Source organism: Erythrolamprus reginae, unplaced genomic scaffold (genome assembly GCF_031021105.1).
Source record: "Erythrolamprus reginae isolate rEryReg1 unplaced genomic scaffold, rEryReg1.hap1 H_6, whole genome shotgun sequence".
NCBI classification, from domain to species: Eukaryota; Metazoa; Chordata; class Lepidosauria; order Squamata; family Dipsadidae; genus Erythrolamprus; species Erythrolamprus reginae.
This window is the reverse complement of record NW_027248517.1, coordinates 1,411,535-1,427,334: the sequence shown is the minus strand read 5'-3', so window position 1 is coordinate 1,427,334 and position 15,800 is coordinate 1,411,535. Positions and strand designations below refer to the sequence as shown.

The window sequence follows — 15,800 nt, the reverse complement described above, 5'->3', positions numbered from 1 at the left end:
ACAAATCATAACTTTACCATACAATGTTGAAAATCTGTAACCTTTGGAGTGTTCATCATATTCCACAAATCTTAGTTTCTTCCATTTTGGCTGTCCTTTTAATCTCTGTTCCTCAGGTACCAACACATAAGCATGAGAACCAAAAATCCTTAAGTGCTGCAAATTGGAATTTTTCCTGTACCACTTATAATATGGAGTCTGATTGATTACTGAACTCCATGTCCTATTAATAAGGTAGGATGCATTTACAAACTTAGCCCAAAAATGAAATGGTAAATTTGTGTCTGTCGACAAAGTGTCTCTCACAACATTCAATACTCCTATTTTCCTCTGCAATCCCATTCTCAGCTGGGGAATAGGGATTAGTCATTCTATGTACTATTCCATTTACCTCAAGCCACTGTCTGTCTGCAGCTTTCCAATCTTGTAATTAAACTGTCTCTCAATCCTATTAACCCATTCCCTAAACCAAATACTTTACTCTTGTACTTCAATAAGATACAATATATATATATATGTATGTGTGTGTGTGTATACTATATATATATATATATATATATATATATATATATATATATATATATATATATATATATATATATGTAGATTGTTCTGAGTTCGGGTTTTGCCCTGTGTAATGTTTTGCATGTCTATGCGACGTTTCGGTGAAATCACATTCACCATCATCAGGCTGGAGTTCCAATCTTTGTGTTTTTGCAAATGAATATTAGCAACTGACATTTCTTCTTAGCATGTAGTGTGGGGGTGGAGATTTGCTTTGAATGTAGCTACATTCAAAGCAAATCTCCACCCCCACACTACATGCTAAGAAGAAATGTCAGTTGCTAATATTCATTTGCAAAAACACAAAGATTGGAACTCCAGCCTGATGATGGTGAATGTGATTTCACCGAAACGTCGCATAGACATGCAAAACATTACACAGGGCAAAACCCGAACTCAGAACAATCTACATACATATACCCGTGAAAATTTACGAAAACAAATATATATATATATATATATATATATATATTAAAATCATCCACAAGTACAAACACATACTTAGCAGAAAAATCCCCATGTACCAACTCAAATGGTCTCTTTGTAATACGTGTACTAAACTTGGGAATAGGGTATCTCTTTATTTTCACTCTAGTGCAAATTGAGCATTCCAGAAAACTGCTGCAGCCTTTTATTTTTAATCCACAATTCTCAGTTACCTTTTTCACAGCACCAAAATTAACATGACCTAACACTCTATGGTAATACCGTATACAATTGTCATGTAAAGGTTGGTTTACAATGCATGTAGCGTTTCCTTTTACAATCTTATTCTTATTCTTCATTACATACAATTTGTCTTTTAATTAACCTTCAGCACAAACCTCATTGTTTCTCAAAATAGAACATTTGTTTTCATAAAAGTGGATTACATAACCATCAGCAGCCAACTTTCCTACACTTAGCAAACAAAACTTTAGTGTAGGTACACATATTACGTTATCAATTGTTGTGTTTAAACAGGAAACATATGATGACCCTGATACTTGTGTTTTTGACTCTGTATCATCAGCTAAACTAACATGGTTTATCAGCAAAGACTTTGAACCACCTTGTAAAGTCTTTATTGTTGACTATGTGTTCATAGCACACTAAATCCAGGATCCACTTTGCCTTTTCTTGAAGACTTCTGCTTGACACCAGCATTATTTAACTGTCTTTTTTGGTGGCTTCAACATGACCCTTCTTAGTTGTAAACTGCTGCTTATTTCTCCTGAAGCAATTCGTAGCTACATGTCCATTTTTACCACAAGTAAAGCATTTTATTACAGCAACATGCTCATTTCTTTTTCTAACAGCCCCTTCTTGACTCTCACCCATAAACTGTCTTTGTTTATCACAATCCATCAACTTGGAAGTCACAAAGTCCAAATTTAATGATCTTCCGGGTGTTCACTTTTAATGTTATCAAGTTGGCTGTCATCCAGGGCCAAAACAATAGTTGCTTTTGCTTTTTGAACCAACTTATTTTTCTCTTCATTATCTTCATCAGGTGGAGACTCTATCACTTCCCAAAGTCCTTCTCTAATTAACAAACTTTGCATTTTTATACTCCATGAATGATAGTTAGTCTCATTTAAACTTGCAAAAGTCAAACTTGCTTCTGGGAAAGCCATTCTTACACAGCACAATAGCCCCTTCCTACTTAGAAACAGTCCTCTTTAAACAATTCTTCTGCAATTCACCAAGTTCTGTCTCATACAGAAACTTGGCTTGCCAAACTTTAACTTTTGCTTGTAGTCAACTCCCACCAGCACCGGCCACCAATTCTGGTCTTCCTACTTCTTCTCCAAAACAGGATCTCAGGAACACCGTGTCTTCAGTCTGGGTTAACCTGGTTAATTTGGGTTTAAAATGGCTAGTCTGATATGGGTTTAAACTTGGTTACTCTGGGCCTAATCCTGGCTTACTTTGGACCTAATCCTGGCCTACTCTGGACCTAATCCTGGCCTACTCTGGGCCCATAACCTATCAGAGCTGCACTGTCAGAAGCTAGCCAGTCCAAGCAGCTTACCAGCCGAACCAGATAATCAACCCAACCAGCCAGCCATAGACCAATAGATATGGAGTTTGGTTGAAGTCTTCACTGAAACATAGCAGCACTAGGAAGTCTTGGAAAAATATATTTACTTCTTATTTACACTACTAACTGTATTCTAGTTTACTATACATACACCACACTAGTATCTCACTAGTATCTCACTACAACTATCTCAATTACAATAACTTACAGGAATCAACTGTTCAATACAGCAACTTCAGAGCACACTTCACACCGAGCAGGAGCAGAGAGCAGAGAACAGAGTGCTCTTGCATATTTAAATAATTCACCTAATGAGATTGCTGCTTGCTTAATTGCCTTAGAATGACTCAGCATTCTCTACGTAGGCCTTCCTTCTGCATTGAAATATTACCTCAGGATATTGCTTAATCCTGACATCAAAAGCTATAGTGAGATCCACAAAGGTGGCGTAGAATTCACGATTCTGCTCTTGACACTTCTCTTGGAGCTGTTGGGCTGTGAAGATCATGTCCACAGTGCCACGCTTTTTGTGGAAATGGCACTATGCTTTGGCTAATAGATCTTGTTCCAGGTGGTCAGTCATTCGGTTCAGCAACACTCATGCAAGGAGTGTTGCCTGCAGTAGAAAGCAGTGATATTTCTCTATGATTATCACAGACTAGTCCCTTTCCTATTCTAAAGGTGTATGATAGATGCATCTTTCAGTTCCTAAAGAATGGTTCCTTGATTCCGGAAAGACTGGAATACCTGAGTGAGTTTCTCGACAAGCACTGCTTATCAATCCTTATATATCTCTGCTGGTATCGTATCAGGTTCTGGGGCCTTGCTGCTGGAAAGCTGGTTGCTGGCCTGTAGGGTTTCAGTCTTTGAAGGTGCGGAGTTTAAGTTCTGGTTGCTATCCACCAGGGAAATTTTGCCAGTCGCCTGATTGTTGATGGAAGATGTTCAATACAGATTGGAAGTGCTCGGCCCAACACTTAGAATCAGGGTCTTATGAGTGATGAGATTTACACCAGCTGTGTCCAGTAAAGAAAAGCTCCCTGAGGGCTGAGGTTCATACATTGATCTGAGAGCTTCATAGAATCATTTAAAATTGTTTCTATCAGCAAACTTCTGAATTTCACCTGGTTTGGTACTCAACGAGGAGTCCTGCATCTTGTGGAGCTTGCTCTTTATGATCCTGCAAGTGTTGTTGAAGGCATTTTTCTTAGTTGTTGATGACGGGTCCTTCTGATAAGCATGGTGAAGTTGGTGCTTTTCAGCAAGTAGGGCACTGATCTCATTTTCATCAAACCAATACTGCTGTTTCCTGTGTGAGAGTCCTAGAACTTTTAGTGAAGAAGATTGCACAATGTACCTAAAGTGTTCCCAGTTCTTCTCAGCATTTTCCCTGTAATTGCAGCTCTGAGAATTGGTTGTCAAGATCTTCTGCTAGTGAAGCTGCTGTGTTGGGGTTCCACAGAGGGAGAAGTTCCTCTCTCTGAAATTTGCCCAGCTGGGTTTCAGGTATGGCATCAGCCGCGACCACAGGGAAGGGGGGGGAGGAGTGGCTATCATAGCCAAGGAGACTTTTTGCCTACATAGACTCGTTGCTCCTGAGTTTGCGGGTTGTGAGTCCCTCTTGGTGAAGTTGAACCTAGGGGTTCAGATGGGCTTGTTCCTCACGTACCTGCCTCCCAGCTGTGTGTCAACAGCCCTGCCTGTGCTGCTCGAGGAGGTAGCTGGGTTGGTGATAGAGTTCCCCGGACTTATTGTCCTGGGGGAATTCAATCTACCGTCACTCGGCAGGTCCTCAGGGTTAGCATAGGAGTTCAGGGCCACCATGACAGCCATGGACCTGACTCAAGTAGTTCAGGGTCCGAATCACGAGGGGAGGCACACACCCCACATGATATTTCTCTCAGAGCAACTGAATAATGGTCTGAGACTAAGGGGCTTAGATGTTTTGCCCTTGTCATGGTCAGACCATTTTCTACTGCAGCTTGACTTCATGGCTTTAATCCTCCCCCGCAGGGAGGCGGAACTGACTAGGTGGTTCCGCCCCAGACACCTAATGGATCCAGAAGGTTTTCAGAGGGTGCTTAGGGTTATACCCGATTCACCTGTGCACAGTTCGGCACAGTCTCTTGCCGTGGTCTGGAACAGGGCTGCAATGGAGGCTCTTGACTGGATTGCGCCATTGCAACCTCTCTGTGGCACTAGATCCCGAAGAGCTCCTTGGTTTACCGAGGAACTCCGGTAATTGAAACGCCAGAAGAGGCGTCTAGAGAAGCGGTGGAGGAAAAGTAAATCCAAGTCCAATCGAACACTTGTAAGAGCTCATATAAAGACTTACAAAGTGGTGTTCAAGGCGGCAAGATGTGTGTACCATGCCGCCTTGATTGCATCAGCGGAATGTCACCCGGCTGCTCTGTTCAGGGTAACTCACTCCCTTCTCAATCAGGGGGGAGTTGGGGAGCCCTTGCAGAGCAGTGCCAAGGATTTTAACTCATTTATCTCTGATAAAACCACTCAGATCCGGACGGATCTTGACTCCAATTGGATAGCAAAGTTGACTGACAATGAGTCAGTTGAGGTGACTGGAGCTTGTTGTTGTCCACCTGTTTGGGAGGAGTTTGACCTGGTGACACCTGATGAAGTGGACAAGGTCACTTAAGCTGTGAGTTCCGCTACGTGTTTACTGGATCCGTGTCCCTCTTGGCTGGTCTCGGCCAGCAGAGAGGTGACACAGAGCTGGGTCCAGGAGATTGTCAATGCTTCTTTGCGGAGGGGGTCTTTTCCGGCTCCCTACCGGGAGGCACTTGTGCACCCCATCCTCAAGCAGCCTTCCCTGGACCCAGCCATTCTTAACAACTATCATCCAGTCTCCAACCTTCCCTTTATGGGGAAGGTTGTTGAGAAGGTGATGGTGCTCTAACTCCAGCGGTCCTTGGAAGAATCCGATTATCTAGGCCCTCAACAGTCAGGATTCAGGCCCGGCTACAGCACGGAAACTGCTTTGGTCACGCTGATGGATGATCTCTGGCGGGCCCGGGACAGGGGTTTATCCTCTGTCCTGGTGCTTATTTATTTATTTATTAGATTTGTATGCCACCCCTCTCCGCAGACCCCTCTATCTTGACCTCTCAGCGGCTTTTGATACCATTGACAATGGTATCTTTCTACACTGGCTGGAGGAGTTGGGAGTGGGAGGCACTGTTCTGCAGTGCTTCTCCTACCTCTCCGGTTGGCCGCAGTCGGTATTAGTGGGGGGTCAGAGGTCGACCTCTAGGTTTCTCCATTGTGGGGTGCTTTAGGGGTCGGTCCTCTCCCCTCTTCTTTTTAACATCTATATGAAACCGCTGGGTGAGATCATCCAAGGGTATTGGGTGAGCTATCATCAACATGCTGATGATACCCAGGTGTATATCTCCACCCCATGTCCACTCAGTGAAGCAGTGGAAGTAATGTGCCAGTGCCTGGAAGCTGTTGGGGTCTGGATGGGGGTCAACAGGCTCAAACTCAACCCTGACAAGATGGAGTGGCTGTGGGTTTTGCCTCTCAAGGACAATCTCATCTGTCCGTCCATTTCCCTGGGGAGGGGGGATCTTTGATCTCCTTGGAGAGGGTTCACAACTTGGGCGTCCTCCTCGATCCACAGCTAACATTAAAACACCATCTTTTGGCTGTGGCGAGGAGGGCGTTTGCCCAGGTTTGCCTGGTGCACCAGTTGCGTCCCTATTTGGATAGGGAATCTCTGCTCACAGTCACTCATGCCCTCATCACCTCGAGGTTCAACTACTGCAACGCTGGCTACATGGGGCTACCTTTAAAGAGTGTTTGGAAACTACAGATTGTGCAATATGCAGCTCCCAGAGTTATCATGGGGCTCCCTAGATTCGCCCACGTCTGGTCAACACTCTGTGGCCTGCATTGGTTGCCGATTAGTTTCTGGTCACAATTTAAAGTGTTGGTAATGACCTATAAAGTCCTGCATGGCATCGGACAAGAATACCTTCGGAATTGGCCTTCTCCGGGTCCCATTGACTAAACAATGTCGTCTGGTGGGCCCCAGGGGAAGAGTCTTTTATGTGGCGGCCCTGGCCCTCTGGAATCAACTCCCCCTTAAGATCAGAACCACCCCCACCCTCCTTGTCTTTTGTAAGTTACTGAAGACTCACCTATGTTGTCAGGCATGGGGAAATTGAGCCCCTGGGTTTATATTATTTATGTATAGTATGTGTTGTATGGTTTTAACAATGGGTTTTTAGATTTTTTTACAAAATTATTAGATTTCTTTATATTGTTGTTATTGTTGTTAGCCACTCTGAGTTTTTGGAGAGGAGTGGCATACAAATCTAATAAATTAAATTAAATTAAATTACTGACATTTATCCGTTTTATTGTGGGTTTGTTTTTGTTTTCCTGTGGATGTCTCTTTGGCTTGATGTGAAAGCTTAATTTGGAGATGATGGGTCTATGGTCAGTCCAGCAGTTAGTGCTCAGCATGGCCTTGGTCACCCTTACATCCTGTCTGTCTTTCCTCCACACAATAGACATAATAAGATGTCAGTGCTTGGAGCGTGGATGTATCTTGGACATCTTTTTGTGAGTGGGCAGGTGAAAGATGGTATTGGTGATGATCAGATCATAAGCCTGAAGACACTACTGTCTTCAGTAGTAATAGGCCATTGCTGTTAACAAAAGTTGAATGCACATATGACAATGCAGAATTGCTCAAAGATACTATTGTAATTGTTATTTTAAAAGAAAAGATTTGAAAACCAATAAAATATATTTTTTTTAAAAGAGCATTTGGATGAGAGAGAGAGAGAAATGTATTCTCTCTTGAGCCGTCTTGGAGCTTCCTGTTCCTGTGTAAGAAATGTACTCTGGTTGTCAGATTCCCATGGGGCCATGAAAGAGTAACTTTGTATGTTGTCTTGAGTCCCCAGCCCCATTGAATCTTGCTGGGTGATGATGAAGGGGCTTTGGGCAATTCCTATTATGGTTTATTAGGTTTGTCTTGATTTGTATCTTGATTGAGGGCTAATCCTATTCTATCCTGAGGGTCATGTCTTTTGTTTTGTAGATAGGTTGGCCCAGTGTTGTTTGTTTGGCAAGGAGGGTGGGAGCAGTGCGACTCTCTGGGGGGAGTTGATTCCATAGGGCCGGGGCCCCCACAGAGAAGGCTCTTCCCCTAGGATCCACCAAACAACATTGTTTAGTTGATGGGACCTGGAGAAGGCCAACTCTGTGGGACCTGACCGGGCGCTGGGATTCGTGCGGCAGAAGGCGGTCCCAAGGGGAATCTGGTCCTATGCCATGTAGGGCTTTATAGGTCATAACCAACAATTTGAATTGTGTCTGGAAACCAATTGGCAGCCAATGCAGTCCACGGAGTGATGAAGAGACATGGGCATATCTTGGTAGGCCATAATAGCTCATGCAGCTGGATTTTGCACAATTTGTAGTTTCTGAACTCTTTCCAAAGATAGTCCCATTAGAGAGCATTGCACTAGTTGAACCTCGAGGTCATAAGGGCACGAGCGACCCTGAGCAAAAACTCCCTGTCCAACCTGGGCAAACGCTTCCCTTGCCACAGCCGAAAGATGGTGTTCTAAGGTCAGCTGTGGATCAAGAAGGACATCCAAGTTGAGAACCCTCTCTGAGGGGGTCAACAATCCCCCCCCAGGGTAATGGATGAACAAATGATACCCACAGCCACTCTGTCTTGTCTGGATTGAGTTTGAGCCTGTTGGCACCCACCCAGGCCCTGACAGCCTCCAGACACCAGCACATCCACTGCTTCACTGAGTGGATGCGGGGTGGAAATGTACAGCTGAGTATCATCAGCATACTGGTGGTAACTCACCCAGTGTACTGGTGGTGATCTTACACAGCAGTTTCATGTTGATATTAAACAGCAGGGGGGAGAGGACTGACCCCTGAGGAACTCCACAAGGGAGAGACATAGGAGCCCACCTCTGACCCCCCACTAACACCGAATGTGACCGATCGGTGAGGTAGGAGGAGATCCACCATAAAATGGTGCCTCACACTCCCAACCCCTACAGTCAACGCAGAAGGATACTATGATCGATGGTATCGAAAGCCGCTGAGAGGTCAAGGAGCACCAGGACAGAGGATAAACCCCTATCCCAGGCCTGCCAGAGAGTTTGACAAAAGCAGTTTCCGTGCTGTAGCTGGGTCTGAATCTTGACTGTCGAGGGCCTAGATCAGTGATGGTGAACCTATGGCACGGGTGCCAAAGGTGGCACACAGAGCCATATCAGCCAGCAGGCAAGCCATTGCCCTAGCTCAGCTCCAATGTGCATGTGTGTGCCAGCCATCTGATTTTTGGCTCACACACAGGCTCTGGGAGCCGCTGAGAAGTCAAGAAGCACCAGGACAGAGGATAAACCCCTGTCCCGGGCCCGCCAGAGATCATCCATCAACGTGACCAAAGCAGTTTCCATGCTGTAGCCGGGCCTGAATCCTGACTGCTGAGGGCCTAGATAATTGGCTTCTTTCAAGGACTGTTGGAGTTGGAGCGCCACCACCTTCTCAACAACCTTCCCCATAAAGGGAAGGTTGGAGACTGGCCGATAGTTGTTAAGAATGGCTGGGTCCAGGGAAGGCTTCTTGAGGAGGGGGCGCACAAGTGCCTCCTTGTAGGGAGCCGGAAAGGACCCCCTCCTCAAAGAAGCATTGACAATCTCCTGGACCCTGCTCCGTGTCACCTCCCTGCTGGCGGAGACCAGCCAGGAGGGACACGGATCCAGTAAGCAGGTGGCGGAACTCATAGCTCCAATGGCCTTGTCCACTTCATACCACTCACTCATTCCATACATATTATTAAACCCACCCCAACTATCCATCAATTAAAAATTAAAAATCTAAATATTACTACAAAGATTAATATTAAAAAGTCTAAAAGATAATATTAGAATTAAAAAGTAAAAAAATTAGAAATAAATTAAAAATTCATTAATCAGTAATAGTCAATTTGTCTAAAATCAGTTCTATATAAAAATATAATCAAACAATTAGTCATTCCAGGTCGGTAGATAGACAGTGTCTTCCATATATCTTTCTTTAGATCTTTAAATCTGCTATATATCAAATCATCCACCAGGGGCACAGTTCCTCAATAATAGTTGGCTGCTTGGCTGAACACAGCTGTGTGTACGCAGATATGGGAAGGAGCTGTGAGGAGGAGCAGGAGAGAACCTTGAGCTGCCTGGCACGCCTCGGCCCTGGACTGGGAAGCTCCGCATCAGAGATGCTGGATAGGCAACCGCTCCCACCTGCTACTCTTCTTCCTCCTCCTCCTGTCGCTACAGCCCACGCTTTGGCCCCACTACTGCAGCGAGTGGCTAGAGTGGTGTTACTGCTACTGTTAGTGCCACCGTCACTGCCGCTGCCACTCCTCATCCTGCTTGGCAAATGCTGCTGCTGAGCATGATTGGTCTACCAGACATGAGACGGAGGAAGAGGCTTCCCTGCGGGATTGAAGGGGGGACCTACCTTGCCTTGCCTTCTTATTAAGTCGCAGAACCCCTGGCTGGCTCTTGCGGAACCCTTGGGTTCTGTGGAACCTTGGTTGAAAAACACTGGTGTAGAGGCATATACTCTCCCACACTGTTAAAAAGCCCACTATTTTAGGGCTTTCCTAAATTTCTACAGTCAAGGCCATTAGACAAGCACACCCACAGAAATGACATCCGAGGCCCCAAAATTTACATAACTTTAATTATGAGAATGGAGCATGCTCCTTCTAGGTTTAGAGCAGTGGTGCAGGAACCTAACTGTGTTTTTTCCTCAATAGATTCTGATGTTGAGGCAGAAAATGTTAACTTTTTCTGCTGGTGCTTTACTCAGTCTAGCAAACTTGTTTCTGATTCATAGAACAATATTAAGAAATGGCTTATCTTTATATTTGTCTTCTGGATATAAATAATTTTTAAGGAAATGCATACTTTAAGACCCCTTTTCTCAATGAAGAAATTATTATTTGCTTATATCAATCAATAAGGGTTTTTTTAATGCAGGTTTTACATAACATTAATATGATTTGTTAGTGGGTTTCTTTCTATACTGTAATGCTGCTATTTCCAGTGAGACCATTTTCACAAAAGCATTTCAAGACATTGTTTATATTGTAATTGGACAATTATACATTGAATTACATGGTGCTGAAGACTTTTTCTAAATTTTTCATGGTCTTAATTATGAATAGAAATCTCATTAATGTATGCTATTAAGCTATTAAGCATACATTAACCTCAAAGTCCATATAAATTCCTTGTTGCATTTTGGTAGCTTTGTATATACATCCTATCACTCCAGAAGCACTCTAGAACTTAATTACTGCAATCATATCATTTGTGTCTCCCTCTTCCCAGCTATTGTGATTTCTACCTTAGGATCACCACCATCATTTTTGAAACAGGAAACCAATGGTATATTTCCCACTGATTAAGTCATTATGCTGGTATTTATTTGATATTCAGATAAATTGGTCAAATGTGCTTTATGCAAGTAATATTTTTATGTTCAGATACTGATTAGGATTGCACTAAACAATATTATTGTATTAGTCTCAGTCTATAACAATTTATACAGATAATCTTTGATTTACAACTGTTAGATGATGGTTTGAAGTTACAGTGTCTTCAGAAGAAGCTTCTTATGACCCATTCTGGACCATACAGCTATTTTACCACCACATATGATTGCAATTTGGGTGCTTGGCAATTAGCTCACATTTATGACAATTGCAGTGTCCTGTGGTCAAGTGATCATGATTTGAAACCTTCTCAGCAGTCTTCCAAGCAAAATCAATTGAGGAAGCCAGCTCAGGTTAACAATCACTTGATTTGGTTAATTATCGTCACTAATGAGTTCCAGCTGGTACAGACTACTCTATAGCATGGTAGCAAAAATGGAGCTGCACACATGTGACTGGTGGATGGGTGACTGGTGGGTGGGCAGGTATGCCCACTTGAGATTTGGCTTCTGCGTATGCGCAGGAAGCAAAGTCCTGCATGAAGATACTCGTGCACATGAGATTTTGCCAATTTTTAGCATTTTTTTTGGGGCATATTCAAATTGTGACTTGGATTATGTGTCAAATTTTATTCCATTTTCATATATTCCAGCCAGATGCATAATGTACACTTTCTAAATCTAAAGTGCACTTCTAATAAAGTTTCATGCATCCTAGAAATGTTTATGGTTAAGTATGGAATTTAAGCACACTTTTTTCCTTCTACAGAAGATGATGCAGTTGAATTTCCTCTAACATTTAAGCCCAGGTGTGCAGGCCGATATCCCTGCGATATCCTTCTCGAATCTAAATATGACATCCGCCTCTTCAAAATAGAATGTATAGTGAACACTGATACCTTTGAAGCTGAACTAGAGTTTGTAACTCCAGCATATCAAGCAGCGATACAGAACATCCCAATAGTATGTCTTTTTTTTTACTATTCTACTATTATGTTAAATATGGCTTATATAAATTAAATAATATTGCAGTCAGAATGCTATTCTGGAAAACTAACAAACTAAAATACAATTATATTACATATGTTAAAGCTTTTTCCTATAATTATTACTTAGTTAAGGGAGTAAGTTCATATTTATTGTAGCAGCAGGAGGAAACCTTTATCCTTTTTTTTTATTGCATTCAAAATATACGCTGTCTGATTTTAACTAAACTCAAATCATTCTAGCAATATATTGATTTATTTACTGTATAACTCACTTCAATATAGATTTATTCAAACTGTTGTGTATTCTCCTGTTCAGTTTGAGGATTTTGCAGATTCTGACTCGGATAGTGTTTATGAATTAGTGACAGGTCCTGATTTACAGGCAGAGGAAGAAGGGGGAGACCAACCACAGGATGTTCCTATGAGCTCTCAAGTGAAGTAGAGACAGATATCAGATGGGTAAATCCTTATTAAAGATGATTACAGAGGTGAAGGGAACAAGTGTCAGGGAAGAAATATTAGGAGAGGAACGGGTTAATTAATTAAGTAATTAATTCGTCACGTCCGGGTGTCAGCGGAGAAGAAGGATGGAGTTTTCAATTCTGCTATGAATCAATATGGAGGTGCCTTTCCACGGCTCTGAAGTAAACTTTGTTTTATGTGTTTTAAATTGCAGTTTTTATTACCTTGGGCTAATGCTGCCTAGCCATAAATCTTAAGATGAAGGGAGGAATGCTTTGAGAATGTTTAGGCTGCTCTTAACTACTAGAGACTGAGATAAATGTGACTGCATACTGATGACGCAGTTTGTAACAGAAGGAAGAAAAATAAAGATGATGTTTTTGTTTTTATAAATCTCTGCATTCAGCAAGCCTTTATTCCAATTAACAGAGCCTTAGCCGGAGACCAGAACACAAACCATATATTTTCTATGAGTTTAAATCTTTAATTCTCATTCATGTTGTTTCTAACAACATTTCAGCACATCTAACTACAATATTTTATATCACATCCCCTCTCTTCTTTTTCTTCTATCAATATAAGATATTTATTTATATTTATTTAATTTTTCAAATTTATTGGCCACCCTTCTTCTGACAGACTCAGGGCAGTGTACAACAGTAAAAATAACTGCAAACATACAATAGAAATTGAATATGAAATTTAAAACCTAATATAAAACAAACATACAGTCATCACTTATTCATATTACTGGCCAGAGCAGCAATCGCTCAACGGCCCCAGACCTGCTGGCACACCTGTGTTTTCAAAGCTTTTCGGAAGGCTAGGAGGCTGGGGGCAGTGCAAATCATTGCTTGGCTGAGGGGACTTGGACCTCTTTGCAATCTAATCAGTTGCTGAGACATATGAGGCAGAAGACAGTTCTATAAATAATTTGGTCCTAAGCCATATAGGGCTTAATAGGTAATAACCAATGCCTTAAATTGCATTCAGAGACTGATCAGTAGCCAGTGCAGCTCGCAGAGTATATCTGGGTACACCCATAATGGCTTGCCTTCTGGATTAATTGAAGTCTCCGAACATTCTTTAAGGGTAGCCCCAAGTAGAGTTCATTGCAGTAATTGAGTCTTGAGATGGTGAGGGTGTGAGTGACTATGAGAAGAGACTCCCTATACAAGTAGGTCCACAAATGGTGCACCAAGTGAACCTGTGCAAAAGTCCCCTAGCCACAGCCGAGAGATGTTGCCCTAACCTTAGCTGTGAATCTAGGAGGACTCCCAAGTTGTGGACCCACTCTGGGGGTCAAAGTTCCACCCCCAGCCCCCCAGAGTAATGGATGGACAGATGGAATAGTCTTTGGGAGGCAGAACCACAGCCACTCTGTCTTGTCAGGGTGGAGCTTGAGTCTGTTGACCCCCATGCAGACCCTCACAGCCTCCAGGCACTGACACATCACTTCAACTGCTTCACTGAATTGGCAAGGGGTGGAAATGTACAGCTGAACATCATCAGTGTACTGATGGAAACTCCCCCTGTGCCGACAGATTATCTCACCCAGCAGTTTCATGTAGATGTTAAACAGTAGGGAGAGAGAACTAGTCCCCGAGGCACACCACAGAGCCTGATCTTTGCCCCCCTCACCAACACTGACGGCAATCGACTGGAGAGGTAGGAGGAGAACCACAGCAGAACGATGCCTCCCACTCCTAACCCCTCCAGTCAGCGCAGGAGGATACCATGGTTGACGGTACTGAAAGCTGCTGAGAGGTCAAGAAGCACCAGGATAGAGGAATATTCTCTATCCCAGGCCCACCAGAGATCATCCTTCAGCGCAACCAAAGCAGTTTTAGTGCTAAACCAGACAGATAAGAGCCTAGATAATCTGCTTTAACCAAGGACCGCAGGAGTTTCAGCACCACCACCTTCTCAACAACCTTCCCTGTCTTCTCCCCTCTCCCCACCACTTCTGCCTCCACATTCAGAATTAACAGTATTTGTGCTGCTCCAAGGGGCTGGTGGGCTGCAGCTGGACATTGTTGGCCCCCACATGCTTGCCACCTCTCATGCTGGTCACATCCATCCCCCAGGTTTACTTTTGGAGTTGGGCTTATATTAGGGAAACTTTGTAAGTATTCTGTTATTGAATTTTAAATTGAGATTTTTCCCATTCCCCCAATTCTATTCTGTTCTTTATTAGCTCTTATATGTCTTGCACCTCATAAAATATTGTCTGTTTTCATGTTTTAGACTAATCTGAGTCAACAAGATTGGAAACTTAAAGCAGATTTAAAAGGATACTGTTTTTATGGCCCTCCTGTTATATATATAGTCCCTGGTGAAACAAGTATGTATCCTCTCATGTTCAAGTCAACTGCTGAATGCGTAACTATGGTAAGAAATTAAAACATCACTTGTTTGTCTATTTTTGGTCCTTTGGCATGGTATTTATTTGCACTTATGACAAGAGTATTTTAATCATATATGCATTATACACTAATAGTGATTATAAAGCAGATTAAAGTAGCATGCAATTTGTAAATATATGTAAGCATACATAAAATAATCTAAACTCAGAGCTTATAAAATGCTTTCTATAGCCATAGTTATTTCAACCAGGGTCCGAGTCACGGGGTGTGTGTGTGTGTGCACACTCCTGACATGGTATTCCTCTCTGAGCAATTAAAGGACTTAGATACCTTTCCTTTGTCATGGCCAGATCATTTTCTGCTACGGCTTAATTTTAAGGCTCTAATCCTCCCCCGCAGGGAGGTGCCACCGATTAAGTGGTTCCACTCCAGGCACTTGATGGACCTGGAGGGCTTTCAGAGGGTGCTTGGAGTTTTGCTGGATTCGCTTGTACACAGTTCAGCAGAATTCCTTGCTGCCACCTGGAATACAGCAGTGGCAGGGACTCTAGATCAAATTGTGCCTTTGTGACCTCTCTGTGTCAGTAGACCCTGGAGATCTCCTTGGTTTACTGAGAATCACTGGGGGATGAAATGTCAGAAGAGATTTATAGAGAAGCGTTGGAGGAAAAGTAAATCTGAATGTGACTGAACACTTGTAAAAGCTCATATGGAGACTTACAAAGTGGCGCTCAGGGTGACAAGGTGTGTGTATCATGTCACCTTGATCGCATCTGCCGAATTCAGCCCAGCTGCCCTGTTTAGGGTGACTTGCTCCCTCCTTAATCAGGGGAGAGTTGACGAGCCCTTGCAGGGTAGTGCTGAGTATTTAAATAAGTTTTTAGCAGATAAAATTGCTCAGATCCA

At 42.9% G+C, this 15,800-nt stretch overlaps 1 protein-coding gene across 4 annotated transcripts in view; it reads left to right on the top strand.

Moving 5' to 3' along the window:
* LOC139155791 (cilia- and flagella-associated protein 47-like) overlaps positions 1-15,800 on the top strand; it is a 513,090-nt gene that overhangs the window by 15,477 nt on the left and 481,813 nt on the right. For 3 of the 4 annotated variants that reach the window (XM_070731068.1, XM_070731067.1, XM_070731071.1), the window contains exons 2-4: positions 10,975-11,031; positions 11,847-12,040; positions 14,776-14,919. In XM_070731068.1, the coding sequence (XP_070587169.1) occupies positions 10,975-11,031; positions 11,847-12,040; positions 14,776-14,919 (395 nt within the window). The remainder of the gene's footprint in view (positions 1-10,974; positions 11,032-11,846; positions 12,041-14,775; positions 14,920-15,800) is intronic. The other variant, XM_070731069.1, reaches the window with a different exon arrangement.